General features: G+C 39.3%; 2 protein-coding genes across 2 annotated transcripts in view; both read left to right on the top strand.

Moving 5' to 3' along the window:
* LOC118420028 overlaps positions 1-16648 on the top strand; it is a 27579-nt gene extending 10931 nt beyond the window's left edge. Inside the window, exons 5-12 of the mRNA XM_035826734.1 lie at positions 1493-1697; positions 2858-3093; positions 4055-4114; positions 4713-4955; positions 5217-5494; positions 5823-5835; positions 11809-12093; positions 16353-16648. Coding sequence (XP_035682627.1) covers positions 1493-1697; positions 2858-3093; positions 4055-4114; positions 4713-4955; positions 5217-5494; positions 5823-5835; positions 11809-12093; positions 16353-16648 — 1616 coding nt within the window. The remainder of the gene's footprint in view (positions 1-1492; positions 1698-2857; positions 3094-4054; positions 4115-4712; positions 4956-5216; positions 5495-5822; positions 5836-11808; positions 12094-16352) is intronic.
* On the top strand, positions 217-1166 carry LOC118418950 (the record flags this gene model as incomplete). Its single annotated transcript, XM_035825092.1, is given in 1 exon segment — positions 217-1166. A coding segment is annotated over 1 exon segment (943 nt), but the record flags the coding sequence as incomplete, so codon positions are not given.
* Positions 16649-16944: the final 296 nt, after the last annotated feature.

Here is a 16944-nt window from a genome sequence, read left to right as displayed (position 1 = left end):
TAACAGTGCTCAAAAACCTTGTAGCTTCACAACTGTCTTACAGTTATGGTGCACTATATCCACCGGATAGCTTCTAAAGGGATGTTAATTTGATGTTTTACAGATTTATCTGGAAAAGAGAGTAAAGCGTAATGTGATGGTTCAAGACTATTCAAAGGGAGGATTGAAAATGATAGATATAAGAATAATGCACAAATGTTGTTTATTACGATCGATAAAAAAATTGTTATCCGGTAGTGAAACTCCTACTCCTACATGGAAGAAGATACAACTGTATTATTTTAAGAAGTTAGGACCTGATCTTTGTATATTGAGACATAACTGCTCGGCAGTCCATGTGTCATCTAAAGATTCACTGTTGCCCTTACCTCTCTATTACCGTAAACTCATACTTACTTGGTATGAAATGAAACCTGTACAGAATGTCAATGATATTGAGGTAAATCAAGTAAATTGGCAATTGTTATGGAACAATGCTTGTATAAGTTACAAGGGCAACATGCTTTATTTTAAGAAATGGATTAGACGACATATTCTTTATGTAAATGATATTGTGGATGATCAGGGTAACTTTATATCTTTTGATGATGTAAAAGCTATTGTTGGTAATGATGCACATGTATTACTACAGTATCATGCTTTAATCAATTCAATTCCCAAACAATGGAAAGGTGTTTCTCGATTAGACAACGAAGAATCTCCTAGTATCAAGCTTTGTGGTAAAGACATCCGCTTACTAGACTCTATCTTCTTTAAGAATTTCTGTATCATGCAATACCAAGCAGTCCCAGTCTCACAGAATTTCTGGGAGAAACGATTTCCTATGTACGATTTTCGTTCCATTTCTTGGCATGTACTATGGAAATCTCCCTTCTTGACCACTAAAGAACCCAAACTTATTAGTTTGCAATGGAAGATCTTGCATAATATTTATCCGACCAAAATACTGTTGCATAAGATGAGAATTGTAGAAAATAATAAGTGTATTTTTTGCGATATTATAGAAAATATAGAGCATTTTTTCTTTGACTGTAAAATTGTTAAAGCATTATGGGATTATGTGGAAAGTTTGTTTAGTTATTCCATATCTCTCACTGTACATGACATTATTTTTGGATACAACCCTCATATGTTAAACAAGTTTCGGTACATCAATTAACTGCTGCTAGTTGCGAAACTATCCATTGTAAAATATAAGTCTACAGTGTCATCCCCGAATTCACTATGTCAAGATGCAGAAATCATTGTGAAAATTTTCAAATCAGAATGTATTCTTAGAAATATGATATAAGCTACACATTGTACAGCTTTCTGTGACATGTAATAAAGTGCCGTGACGAACACGGAATCAGGAAGAAAAAAAAAAAAAAAAACAACATTGCAACGGTACCCTGCGATACCGCACATCATAGCAACATTGAACATCATTGAACAATATTGAATATCAATATAAATATGACACTACTAATGAAGGACCTCTCGTCTGCACCAGGAGTCAATGTTGCCCTGGGAAAGCCAGCGTTCCAAACAAGCCAGTATAAGCCTACCGATCCCGCCGATGGGGCTGCCAGTCTTGCCGTAGACGGGAACACCGATACCAACTACCATCATGGTTCCTGTACACACACTGTAGACTCACCGGGAGAGACTAACCCGAGCTGGTGGGTGGATCTTGGCCAATCCTATGTGATTGACAGGTATGTGTACAGCTTTTACATAAGCATTAAATACACACTAAAAAGATAAATAATACATACAAACACACCGTGTGCAAACATAGACACTCATGAACCTAATTTCCATAGTTGACCTGTAGGTACAAAGTTTTCAAACGTAATCGATAATTTTCTTCTGCATCTCCTTCTAGCGAGTGTTGATGTTTGTCAAAAGAAAGGCTCAAGCTGCAAGTCCCAATACAATACACGAACAGCAGTTTGGATACCTTTTATCTCCTTGAAATATTCTGATTATGCAAATGACTTTAACATCCGCATAATCAATGGTTGGTTATACACACCTTTAACTTAATTACACAGGTCATAATGTTGACAGCCAATCATTAAATAGTTATAGTAATTATGGCACTATTGCATTGATTAAGCTAATTTGGATCTTATTCGCGTAATTGGTATCTTCCACATGTTATAAACCACTACATATTTACATGCATTTGAGTCATAAAATGGAGAACAATGCAAACATTGATTTTCCTCATTAATCGTGCAAATCAAATAAAAATTTGCATAATGTACACTTCGTTATGTAGATCTATGTCTGAGGTAACTGTATTTAAAACATTATGGAAATCCGACATTCCTTTCTTCACTTATTCTCCTCGGAAGATTTTTCCAGAGCAAGCTGCTAGGGGGTCCAAAGCTACAAAATTTCTTCCTATTAGCTCCTAACATCCCAATTGCCAACAAAAGATCAAGATCATAGCACGACCAGATCAAAGATACAAAAACCAGAAGTTCTGCTGCAGTACCAAGGTCACATAATTGGGGCCCAAAAATTGACCTTGACCTTCGCCTTAGCTCTATCCACTTACCAAATATTATTACAATCCATCCAATCCATCCAGAGGTTCCAGAGTTATTCAACCACAAATATCCAGAAATACAAACATACTCACAGAGGCAGGCAAACACCCACACACACAGAGACAGACAGACAGACAGACAGACACACACACACACACACACACACACACACACACACACACACACCAAACAATATCTCCATTTTTCATGGAGGTAATAAAAGTGACTTAGGATCTACATTATCAGTAGTGCTCGGAGGAACGTTTATCCGAATATTCACAAAACTCAAGCACCATTGCCATTGTCAACATCTACAGGGTACTCATCTTCAACCGCCAAGACACTCGTCCGGAAAGAATCAACCCCTTCAACATCCACATCGGGGATTCCGACCAGGTCAGCGCGAATCCCAAGTGTGGAGGTTATCATCAAATGAACCTGAACCAGCCGTCCATTTCCGTCTCCTGTCAGGGGATGAAGGGTCGCTACGTGGGCGTCCGTCTTCCCGGACCCTCCCGAATACTGACCCTGTGCGAAGTCCGAGTATTTTTGGGTAGGCCTTCGCCAAGTTTACTTTACGTGGTTATATCTTTTATCATGGCGCTTACATAGCATGTTGTCACGAAAACTGATATCGCACTGGACTGTGAACTATTATCGACATATTACTAGTACTATGGCGACGTTGCCATTTTCTTGCGACATTCCCCTAGCGGTCACACTGATCTTTTGCGACTAATAACCCTCAATTCGGGGCCAATATTAGTGTGAAAGGGTGAGTCAAAATGTGATGCAAGTATTCTAAAACAGGCTCAACTTTTAATCAAATTAATGCAAATTTGACACAAATGTTAACGCATTATATATCTTCTTGAGATTGAAATGCCATTTTATGAGCGACTGGATTGATTTCAAATTGACCAAATTTCATTCGATTTCAAAATATGCATTTATGGTATGAAAATAGCAAACAAAAGCCCCAAATCAATAATTTTGAAGTGGTGTATGCCACAAATTTGAATGGAATCCTTTGGGTATTTCCCAAGCAATGGGATTGTCAACAAAAGGAACGAGCTGTAGTATACCTATAACTATAAAAGCGAGAAGAAATGGCCAGGGAACAAGTCCCACAACAATAGTATTTATACAGACTAAGAAACCTGGCAGAGTTCACTTCTGTAACCCATCTGTACAATGTTTATGTCTGTTATGTGCTTTTCTACCCACTATATATACTGTCATTGTACATGATAGTAAAGATCCTAGACTGCGGCGCTGATAATAGGATTCTTTTGAAAACTTGGGCCGTTGCATTGTCAAAGCCTGACTCATTGACTTGATTACACTTTCCTCTGTTGATGTATCAATTCAGTTGAATTGACTTATTGTAAAAATAGAGTATTTAAATATCACTCCTCATCACTACTGAAAGTGACAGGTAACATCAGAAATTGAAATCATGTCTGAAAATGAAAATGAAAATGTAATTCACGCGTGTTCTTCACCCCAATCAGGTCGTTGTGCCCCAATGTTACTCGACAATTCTGCACCAAGCCTCTACAAAATGTCATCAGGTAAGAGTTCAAATGTTATCTGTTTTCTGCAGTAACTAACAATATTTTGGCGACGCCTCAGGGGTTAGCCGTTTGACAAGAATTCTCAAAATTACAGGAGTTTCCCCCCAGGCATGGCAGGAATTTTAGTTGCATATTACTTTAGAGTGGAATAACTAGCTATAGAGAATTGGTTGACGGATCTTCAGAATATTTGGAATTCAAATAGTTTCAGACATGCCTTACACAATTAAATGCTAATCATGCAAATCATGGCCTTATTTGCATAATTAACGAGGACAGTTTATAAATACACTGAGAAGCAAGGAAATTTATTCACTAGCGTAAGCAGGCCTGGTGCTTGTTCCATGAGTCCATGAAGTCTAATATTATAGGAAAGAAAATCACACACGCTTTCTGTTGATATACAATACATTGAAATTGATGCAGAAAAAATGGAAATATATATAGGCTACAAAACTTAATATTCCAACCTTTTTGTACCGAGTTTAGATAAATGCTAGATAGTGTGTCAATGTTATTGTTCCATGTAACTATGATATGACATGTTTCCAAGATGCATGCGTGATACTATTTTCTTATTTATTTCATCTATCAGAATTGGTATGTCGGATGGGAGATGGAGCATCCTACCGAGGAACAGTCTTTATGACTGAGACAGGTAAGACCTGTCAGCGCTGGGACAGTCAGACACCACATGAACACGAGTACACTACTGCAAAATTTCCTTCATCCGGGCTGGAAGAGAACTATTGCCGGAAGACTGAAGACTGGACCGAAGTTTGGTGCTTCACCACGGATCCCAGCACGAGATATGAGATTTGTGACGTACCAGTGTGTGGTAAGGTCCGATTCTGTGACTTCTCTAGCTATGTACTGTTGCTTTCCTTTCCTTTCATCCATATCTGCTACAACATCTACTCCATAATCTAATACCATCTTGTCAATCAATAGCGTCTGATGACTAAATCAATTATACATGAACAAAACAAAATTATACACGAACAAAACAAAAGTAACACGATGCTCATCAACACTCCCTCGCAGTTGGAATAACAATTTTGCATGAACAATGGCAATAACTCCAGCTTACCTGTTTCAGTTGTCGGACACAGGCGACATGGTTGCAAGGATGGCTACATACGACTCGGGCAGCACTGCATCCGTCTGGTTCCCATCCTTAAGTCATTTGTGGACGCACAGCAGGCCTGTATGGCGGATGGGGCGACCTTGGCCATGCCTAAAACAAAAGAACTGGACCTCGCTCTGAGACGCCTGGTCAAAACATCCGGAGGCAGCAACGATCACTGGATTGGCATGAAGAGGGTTGTCGACCTCGACTGGACATGGGTGGACGGGACACTTCTGGGACACTACCGGGTATGTGTTCTTTTGACAAGTACAATAGTTGGTAGATCTTCTACATGCCATTTTTTGAATCTTTGAAATTGACATAAGTACTCATGCCACTGCCAGGTCTTGTTTAATATTACGTACATTCATCATTTTTCTCATCACTTTTCCTGATTAGTCTGTTGTGAATGATTGTCTTCCTGACTACATCTGCACTCCACAATCCACAATACAGGTAGACGTACTCGAGGGAATGGTACATTGCATCACGCACATTACAGAAAATGGATAATTAAAGGATCACGGCAGTTTATACACGATGAAATTGACATAAAAGCATTTTCTTTTTCCGCAGGTATGGAACCCCGGTGAGCCAAGGGGCAACATAGGGGTGGTACTGTGCGTTCAGTACTGGTCTTCAGGACATACTAGTGGTCCTATGTGGGACGACGCTGAATGCTCTGGGAAAAAGGGGTACATCTGCCAAATTCGTCCAGCTTGACTAGGAAGTTGCTATTCTGTTTGATCAATACATCTTATCAGTCAATTAGTACATTGTGTATGTTCAGGATCAGTGTCTAACACTTCCACTTGTTTAAAAGTGTAAGTTTATGGGTACAAAATTTGTGTTTTCTCCATACAATTAAGACTGATTACTCGGTTTCCATGAAGTGAAAAAATAAGACAGAAAGAGACTAAACGAGACAAGGAAGACATGTCGGCCTCTCTTATCAAACACTCCACACTGCTGTGTATCTGTGGATTAACTTTCATGAAACAACATGACTAACAAACCAGTTGCGCCAAAATCATTGACCGTTGACGTACCGGGAATCTCACTGTGGGCCGGTAACGGGCTATGTAGACAGCGCTAAACATCGTCTTTAACATGTACATATTTTGGATTCCTCAAGACCCAGTCGCGACAGTTACAACATTTAAGTAACTTAAAAGACCAAGTAAAGATGCCTGATTTTTTTATGCGGGCTTTACTTCGTCCTTAAACCTGTCGTAAACGTTGAGTGTTAGTTGTGGATTTTAAACATTACCTATAACCATGTTCAAATGTTTAAGCTTCATTTGCATGCTGAAATATCTCGTGCTGTGTCTGGCAAGCATTAAAAAATTCAAATTGACTAGGGATGCTATTGGATGGCCGTTTTTTTAGAACAGGCGAAAATCAATGTGCGCGCGGAAGTCATCCATAAAGTAAGTGTGGCCTGAGCTGTTATATTTGCTTTTGTTTGCAATATAAAACACACAAAAAAACAATTTTTGTTGGTAGTATTTCTATTTTCTCATGACTTTCTAATAATTTAAACTGATCATAGTCATACACCCAATTTCAATTGAGGACTATAGCTGTTGTATTCACCTTAAAGTTTATGACATATTATATTGTGTTGGTATCATTTTTCGGGAAACAATTGTAAGATAACACTTCATAATTGAAAACTATAAAATTGGTTATGCACGATTTGGTATGAATGAGAAGGAAATGTACAAACGTGTAAGGTTGAAAGCTGTAATTCTTTGTTGCTAACCCCAAAGTTGCCTCAAAGCTCACACCTTACACTGCACCAAATTAGGTCTTTAAGCACGCTTTAAATATGCGTAAATGATACGTATCGGCATTGTTTAAGCACCTTTACACAATATTTACATCTGCTTAAATATCATATGTACATAACAGTTCAGTAGGTTCCGTAAAGCGCACTTAGTGCCACTCATTTAAGCAACATTTAACCACCGTAAAATATGCTTAATTTCACATGATTAAGCTACATTTCAGATCCACGAAAGTATGTAATTGTAGTTGGTGTGCAACCTTGTTTTCAATTTTTTTCATGATTATAATTATGGGCTCAATTTGAAAATATTCATCCTAGTTTGCAAGCTACTCTTTCTGCTTTAGTTTGTGACATAAAATAGCAAAATGCCATATGATGATATTTTGTTGCTATTAAATGTACTCTTAATTTTTAATCTGTCAAGAATGACTACTGGGTATAATGCAAAAGTATAATGTTGATTAATCGAAACTTTTACTCACCATCATATCTAAAGCCATTGGCGCAATTTTGCTAGATGTTATATTTACATTAAAGTTTGTAAAACATCTAGTTGGTATTATCTTCTAGAGATACAGTCAAACCTGTCCTGAGCAACCACTCAAGGGACCGTGAAAAATTGTTGCTGAGGACAGGTGGTTGCTCCCGACAAATTGGTTGGTTTGCGAAAAAAAAATTATAAATGATACGGTTCGCATGATATACACCTTTCAGTTAGTTCCCAGGAAACATATCTATAAGAAATGCACACAGTTTTTAATCTCCATGCTGTTATGTAAACAAACTTCAAGAAACCATTGTTTAACAATCAGAGCTGAGTTTGTCTAACAATCAAACATGGTTTGTTTTGAAGTTGTCTGTTTCCTTGAACAGCCCAAACAAGTGCTTTCAATTTCTCTACCAGTATGTCAAAATTCTCAATGATAATCATTTTGCACAGTGCACATTGTTAATATGCTTAACTAATATTCACTTAAGGAAAAGAAGTCACTCAAAGTCCAGAGGAACTGTGCCCACATAATTCTGCATATAAAATGGCTGCTAACTGCTGTCAATCAATTTTGGTTGGTATGGGCAAGTCGGATGCCCCTTTGGGACTGTAAAGTGTGGTTGCTGGTTGGGGAAGGCAGGTGGTTGCTTGGGAGGGGGTCTTCACTATGTAAAAATGGACGGGACTGTTTCAGTGTGTCCTCTGACGGTAGGTGGTTGCCTGCGCCAGGTGGTTGCTCGGACAGGTTTCACTGTACCTGCTACAAGACAGCTCTTAAAATAACGAAAAAATATATTATTGGTAATGTGCAATGTGGTATCAATCAAAAGTAAGGACATGTACAAATGCGTAGGATTTACAGCTGTGATAATTCTATTTGTTCCTAATTACAACGTGTCCACAAAGCTCACACCGAACAAATGATGATACAGACATAACAATAAGCATAAAACACTTCATCCAATTCATGAAAAGCTCATTTTGTCATCTTCAATAGTTGGTTATAAACAATGGAGCCTGAAAGTTAAAATTGTTTATCCTATTTTTCTATTTTTGCATGATAGTAGTAATGAAGTACTTTGAGCTATTAGATTGTATTCAACATTGAAAATTTCAAACGACAGTGATAATTTCATGACAGCTGCTACCTAAGGAGGAATGTTTCTATTGGCAATACATTTTGTGTACATTGTGTGTTTTACTAGTACTGGTAGTAACAATGTACTTTGTTTGCAATGCAACGCTACAATAAACTTTTAACATTGAACGACCTAAGTGTTTGGCTCAAACCCCAGAGGTCCCGGGTTCAAAACCACTGATGTGCCCCGATGTTGCTCCCTTAGAAAATGCACTTTATACAACTTGCCTGTCAGAAACCCATTGCCATGGCAACAGGAAAAAAATCACCACCTCATAGTTTTACCGCAAATCTTTGCCAACAATATCTTAAGAAAAACCATCAAGTTTCGTAGTCCTAGCAGACGCCGTTCTGCAGTTATACGACGTCAAAGTTGTTTCAGGCATTTTTTGCCCCCCCGGTCTAGATAGGGATAAAACAACAGTAATTCTTTTCACTCACGTATTGGCATGAATTGCATTTGGCAAGTTGCAATTAAAATGCTCAAAGCACTTTCATCATCATGCCTCACCAGCTTTGATTATTTCAAGCTGTCATAAGAGGTTTGTAGCTGCTAGTTAAAGGAGGAGATATTGAACAGCTGATTTTGGCAATCAAAGCTCTTGATTTCGATTCAACTGTTACAACTAACCTCCACACGTCATATCTCCATCTTCTGGATCAAAGAATAGTATGTCTACACTGCCAGTCTGGCATCTGTTTTGAGTAGCAACGACTTTGGTCATTTCATAATGCCTATTCACGTGGCTTCAACATTTACCTAATCTGTGTATATGTGTACACCTGTCTGACTTACGCATGACACAAGTAGGAAGTTCCTGTCGGTCACAACGGAAGATTACACGAATGGTGATATTTGGGCCCTTGTTTTGCATGTTTGGTATCTGCTAATGTTCCATCTACAACTAGAGTTCCACGAACACATCCCTTCGCCAAATAATCATGCCTTTATTCAGACTAATCTTATTCATGTATAATTATTACCTTTGCCAGAATGGCTAAGGTTATGTTTTGGGCGTGTTTGTGTGTGTGTGTGTCTGTGTGTGTGTCTGTCAACAGCATAACTCAAGAAGTCTTGGATGGATCCTGATGATATTTGGTAGGTGGGTAGGGGTCGGGAAAACAAAGGTCAGGTTCGATAATGGGCTCGCTAAGGTACTGCAGCGGAAACTCAATTTTTTACATCTCGTGTTCTGGACATGCTGTGGTCATGGTTTTTGAGTGGAAGATAGCCCTTGAGGCAGAGAGTAAGTGCTGTGAGTTTGGGCCCCCTAGCGGCTTTTTTGGAACTGTAGTCACCGGTTTCCTTTCAAACTTTGGACACGAATAACTCTACAACGTGTTAACGGATCATCATGATTTTTGGTATGTAGATAGAATGAGTGATGACTTACATAATGGAATACCAATTATGCAAATCAACAGCTAATTTGCATAATTAATGAGGAACGTTTATAAATCCATTGCATTCCATGATAGGACTTTGAAACTTGTCACATATGTAGCTGGGAAGGAGGGAAATGTCAATAGATATCAATTATGCAAATGCTGACCGTATTTGCATAATTAATGAGAAAATATGAAGATGTTGACGGATCATCATGTTTTTTGGTATGTAGGTAGCGTAAGTGAATACCTACATAATGAAATGCCAATTATGCAAATCAACAGCTAATTTGCATAATTTATGAGGGTATTTTATAAATCCACTACATTCCATGATAGGACTTCAAAACTTGTCACATATGTAGCTGAGAAAGACAGAAATGTCAATACATATTTATCATGCAAATGAAGACCTCATTTGCATAATTAATGAGAAAATATGAACGTGTCGACGGATCGTCATGAATTTTGGCATGTAAATAGCCTAAGTGAAGACTTATATTATGTGATATTTATTATGCAAATTAACAGCTAATTTGCATAATTGATTAGGAAAAGTTCATAAATCCACTGCATTCCTTTCTAGTACTTTCAAAGTTGTCACATATGTAACTGTGAAAGAGGGAAGAGAGTAAGAGGTGTATTTAAAGACTTTGAAAGAGAATAAGTCAAGAATGGATCAAAGGATCATCATGATTTTTGGTATGCTGATAGCTTAAGTAATGCTTGATACAATTTGGTATCAATTAATCGTCACTTGGGATCTAATTTGCATAATCAATGCCAAAATTTTATAAACCAACTCCAAGCATATAATTAGAAAATATATGATATGAGTAACGCATTTGTCTACAGACATCATTCTACATAACAAACCTGGTTTATTTGGCAAAGGTATGTGTTCGTGGAACTCTAGTTACTAAAGAGTACCTACCCCAACAGCAAACAACTGCGTGGACGTGTGTCATGTTTGAGAAAACAGATACTATGTACAGTATTTACAGGTTCATTGTACCGGCAAATTCCCCTAGCTCATTTCAACAAGCACAATGGACTGCAACCCTTTCCGGTATAGCATCCATGTAGATGTAGGATAAGCGGCACAGCCGGAATCGAACTCACGGCTTCTAGTTCCAGATGCAGGACCGCTAACCACTGGACTAAGTACGCTACCTGAATGTCTCACCTTTATCAAGTCTCCATTGATGATAACCATCACCAAAATAAGGGGGAAAACACCCCTTCACATCAAAATGGAGAAACCCTTTCCCATCGTCATACACTTCTGCCTGAACAAGATAGTGCACAAACAAAGAACATGGCATTGGCAAAGCGAAAACTAATAAACAATATGTCAGCAAAAATAACATATATGTTTTGCTGACACAAATATGTCATGAACTACACAAGCCTGGGCCACAGATGTGGTTAGGTACTGAGCACAGAGTGTCGGAAAAAGAGGTCGATTTCAGGATTTACACATTCTTCTAATTATCATGTAAATGAAGCCCCAATTTGCATACAATACATTTCAGGATTTTAATCATCACCTAAGCTATATACATACCAAAAATTATGCAAATCTACCAACACCTCCTTGACTTATTCTCTTCCAAAGATGACAACCAAGTCGCCCACTGGAGTGCAAAATAAGCCGCCAGGGGGCCCAAACATACACTCGTCCTCGACTTAGCCAAGAACAAGCTGGGCGTCACCCTTTCTGAGAGTGAGATTGACCGTGCTCATCCTCTCCCAGGACGCAAGGAATCCAACAGCGGAAGGAAACCACCGATTGTTATCAAGTTTGTGTCCTACAACACCCGTAATAAAATCTTCACGGCCAAGTCTAAGCTGAAGGGATCGGGCATGTACATCACCGATCACCTTACACGCGAGAATGCCCAGTTACTCCGAGAGACACGGGCGAAGCTGGGGACGGCCTGGTCCTTCGACGGCCGGATCTTCTGCCTCGTCAACGGTGTGAAGAAGAAGATTAGCTGTCTTGAGGACCTAAACTCCACCACCTCAACTTCCTCAGCAGGCGAGACATAACTCTATGACTTACTGTCTGTAACTGTGGCCAAGTTCTCGCTAAAGTTTGTTTGTTCCCTAAACAACCTGGCTTAAGATGATCTGTTTGTCTGAGGGCTACGCCTTCATGATCTATTATAACTTGATTAGGATCTATCGTCATATCAATCCCCGTTACGACGGGACCGCAACAGACATGGGGGTGGAGTTGCGCTTTACGCATCCAATAATCTACCGTGTAAAAGAAGGTCTGACCTTGAAACAGATGGTTCTGAAACAATCTGGTGCGAGGTGAAGCTAAAGAACTGGACTGTTTACATTTGTACCTGTTGTAGACCACCTGGTCAGAATGTGGATGAGTGTATGGCATTCATAGACCACCTGCAGCGGGCGGTTGATACCATTGTGGACAATGGACCTTCTCAGCAAAATGCAATAGTCTTACTTGGTGATTTCAATGGTAACTCAGATAATGCAGCTGGTATGATAAACATATTTGTGTCTGACAACAACTTTTCTCAGTTAATAACGGAACCTACTCGTAGTACCGACACCTCAGCATCTGTGCTTGACCTGATTATTACTGATTCACCAGGTATGTTTGTGAACCATGGTATTCTTCCTCCCCTTGCTAATTGTGACCATGCTGTTATTTATGGAACAATGTCTGTTAAGGTCCCTAAAGTCAACGCTTATAAACGAACAATGTATGACTTTGCGAACGTGGATTATGAAGAACTTAATTCTAAGATTCTTGAAGTAGACTGGAATTCCGTGATATCGGATCACATTCCAGACGTGAATGCCTCAGCTGAGGCTTTTATGTCAACTCTCACAGATGTCATAAAGATGGTTATTCCAAGTAAAGTAGTCACTATCCGCCCTAGAGATAAGCCCTGGATGACATGTGAGATCAGGCGCTTACTCAGGAGAAAGAGGCGGCTCTACAAAAGGTACAAAAAAACAAATAACCCTAGTTTATTTTGTGCATTTAAACGAGTTCGAAATAATTGTATAGATTTAATTAGAAAAGCGAAGAGAAACCATCGGCATAGCCTCTGTCTTGACCTTGCCAATCCAACTTCTAACCCCAAAAAATGGTGGTCTGTTTCCAAGGAAATCTTTCTTGGCAGGGCGGACCGGGTTCTGCCCTCTTTACTTGAGAATGGAAATGTTATTACAGACGACAAGGCCAAGGCCGATATTCTTAACAACTACTTTGCATCTCAAACGTACCTGAATACCGATGGCGCCTCTTTCCCAAACTTTGTACCCAGAACAGAACTAGCTCTCAATTCAATTATTTGTTGCCCCGCAAATGTCTACAGTGTACTGTCAAACCTCAATATAAACAAGGCCACAGGGCCTGATGGACTAAGTAATAGGCTTCTGAAGTGTATAGCACCTTCAATAGCACAACCACTGTCGCATTTGTTTAATGTTTCATTAGAATACGGCTGTTTTCCGTCAATTTGGAAATTTTCAAATGTTGTTCCAGTGTATAAGAAAGGTGATAAGCAGGCCAAAGAAAACTATAGGCCTATTTCACTCTTGTGCTGTGTGTCCAAAGTGTTTGAACGGATAGTTTATGCCCCATTATCTGCTTACTTACATGGCAACAACCTGCTAACCGATCGAAATTCTGGATTTACTCCCGGAGACTCAACAGTCAATTCATTGACACACCTTGTTCATAAGCTGCACAAAGCAGTAGACCAAGGTTTTGAAGTACGCACCGTTTTCCTGGACATATCAAAAGCTTTTGATAAAGTTTGGCACGATGGTCTCCTTTTCAAACTAAGCCAACTAGGAATATCTGGTTCACTTCTTCAATGGATACAATCTTATCTCACAAATCGGAAGCAGAGAGTTGTCATTAATGGGGCATGTTCCGACTGGCTACCGATTGACGCAGGTGTCCCACAGGGGTCGCTTTTGGGCCCACTCCTTTTCCTAGTTTTTATTAATGATCTAGTGGACAACTTACAAACTGATGCCAATCTTTTTGCTGATGACACGTCTCTTGTGGAAGTAGTTTTGGATCCGCTTGTCTCAGCAAATAGATTGAACCATGATCTTAGAATGGTGGGTGAATGGTCGGACCAGTGGCTAGTAACCTTTAATCCTCTTAAAACTGAACTGATGACATTCTCCATGAAAAGGGTCAAAGTCAATCACCCACCATTAGTGTTTAAAGGAGTTGTGCTTAAGGAAGTTGACTCTCACAAGCGTGGGTAGGGGTCGGGAAAACAAAGGTCAGGTTCGATAATGGGCTCGCTAAGGTACTGCAGCGGAAACTCAATTTTTTACATCTCGTGTTCTGGACATGCTGTGGTCATGGTTTTTGAGTGGAAGATAGCCCTTGAGGCAGAGAGTAAGTGCTGTGAGTTTGGGCCCCCTAGCGGCTTTTTTGGAACTGTAGTCACCGGTTTCCTTTCAAACTTTGGACACGAATAACTCTACAACGTGTTAACGGATCATCATGATTTTTGGTATGTAGATAGAATGAGTGATGACTTACATAATGGAATACCAATTATGCAAATCAACAGCTAATTTGCATAATTAATGAGGAACGTTTATAAATCCATTGCATTCCATGATAGGACTTTGAAACTTGTCACATATGTAGCTGGGAAGGAGGGAAATGTCAATAGATATCAATTATGCAAATGCTGACCGTATTTGCATAATTAATGAGAAAATATGAAGATGTTGACGGATCATCATGTTTTTTGGTATGTAGGTAGCGTAAGTGAATACCTACATAATGAAATGCCAATTATGCAAATCAACAGCTAATTTGCATAATTTATGAGGGTATTTTATAAATCCACTACATTCCATGATAGGACTTCAAAACTTGTCACATATGTAGCTGAGAAAGACAGAAATGTCAATACATATTTATCATGCAAATGAAGACCTCATTTGCATAATTAATGAGAAAATATGAACGTGTCGACGGATCGTCATGAATTTTGGCATGTAAATAGCCTAAGTGAAGACTTATATTATGTGATATTTATTATGCAAATTAACAGCTAATTTGCATAATTGATTAGGAAAAGTTCATAAATCCACTGCATTCCTTTCTAGTACTTTCAAAGTTGTCACATATGTAACTGTGAAAGAGGGAAGAGAGTAAGAGGTGTATTTAAAGACTTTGAAAGAGAATAAGTCAAGAATGGATCAAAGGATCATCATGATTTTTGGTATGCTGATAGCTTAAGTAATGCTTGATACAATTTGGTATCAATTAATCGTCACTTGGGATCTAATTTGCATAATCAATGCCAAAATTTTATAAACCAACTCCAAGCATATAATTAGAAAATATATGATATGAGTAACGCATTTGTCTACAGACATCATTCTACATAACAAACCTGGTTTATTTGGCAAAGGTATGTGTTCGTGGAACTCTAGTTACTAAAGAGTACCTACCCCAACAGCAAACAACTGCGTGGACGTGTGTCATGTTTGAGAAAACAGATACTATGTACAGTATTTACAGGTTCATTGTACCGGCAAATTCCCCTAGCTCATTTCAACAAGCACAATGGACTGCAACCCTTTCCGGTATAGCATCCATGTAGATGTAGGATAAGCGGCACAGCCGGAATCGAACTCACGGCTTCTAGTTCCAGATGCAGGACCGCTAACCACTGGACTAAGTACGCTACCTGAATGTCTCACCTTTATCAAGTCTCCATTGATGATAACCATCACCAAAATAAGGGGGAAAACACCCCTTCACATCAAAATGGAGAAACCCTTTCCCATCGTCATACACTTCTGCCTGAACAAGATAGTGCACAAACAAAGAACATGGCATTGGCAAAGCGAAAACTAATAAACAATATGTCAGCAAAAATAACATATATGTTTTGCTGACACAAATATGTCATGAACTACACAAGCCTGGGCCACAGATGTGGTTAGGTACTGAGCACTGAGTGTCGGAAAAAGAGGTCGATTTCAGGATTTACACATTCTTCTAATTATCATGTAAATGAAGCCCCAATTTGCATACAATACATTTCAGGATTTTAATCATCACCTAAGCTATATACATACCAAAAATTATGCAAATCTACCAACACCTCCTTGACTTATTCTCTTCCAAAGATGACAACCAAGTCGCCCACTGGAGTGCAAAATAAGCCGCCAGGGGGCCCAAACATACACTCGTCCTCGACTTAGCCAAGAACAAGCTGGGCGTCACCCTTTCTGAGAGTGAGATTGACCGTGCTCATCCTCTCCCAGGACGCAAGGAATCCAACAGCGGAAGGAAACCACCGATTGTTATCAAGTTTGTGTCCTACAACACCCGTAATAAAATCTTCACGGCCAAGTCTAAGCTGAAGGGATCGGGCATGTACATCACCGATCACCTTACACGCGAGAATGCCCAGTTACTCCGAGAGACACGGGCGAAGCTGGGGACGGCCTGGTCCTTCGACGGCCGGATCTTCTGCCTCGTCAACGGTGTGAAGAAGAAGATTAGCTGTCTTGAGGACCTAAACTCCACCACCTCAACTTCCTCAGCAGGCGAGACATAACTCTATGACTTACTGTCTGTAACTGTGGCCAAGTTCTCGCTAAAGTTTGTTTGTTCCCTAAACAACCTGGCTTAAGATGATCTGTTTGTCTGAGGGCTACGCCTTCATGATCTATTATAACTTGATTAGGATCTATGCTTTTTTTCTTTTTTTTTGGCGGACACGCGGTCCAACATTGACCTTTACGCCTATGCGTACTTGTGATTGTAAGTGTATATCTCTACTTAGGTATTTATGTAACAATTTGTGTCACCTTGTTAAACATGTTTGTCGCTGTTCTGTACAGCATAGTTGGT

Source organism: Branchiostoma floridae, chromosome 7 (genome assembly GCF_000003815.2).
Source record: "Branchiostoma floridae strain S238N-H82 chromosome 7, Bfl_VNyyK, whole genome shotgun sequence".
In the NCBI taxonomy this organism is placed as follows: domain Eukaryota; kingdom Metazoa; phylum Chordata; class Leptocardii; order Amphioxiformes; family Branchiostomatidae; genus Branchiostoma; species Branchiostoma floridae.
This window is presented reverse-complemented; position numbering and strand designations above follow the sequence as displayed.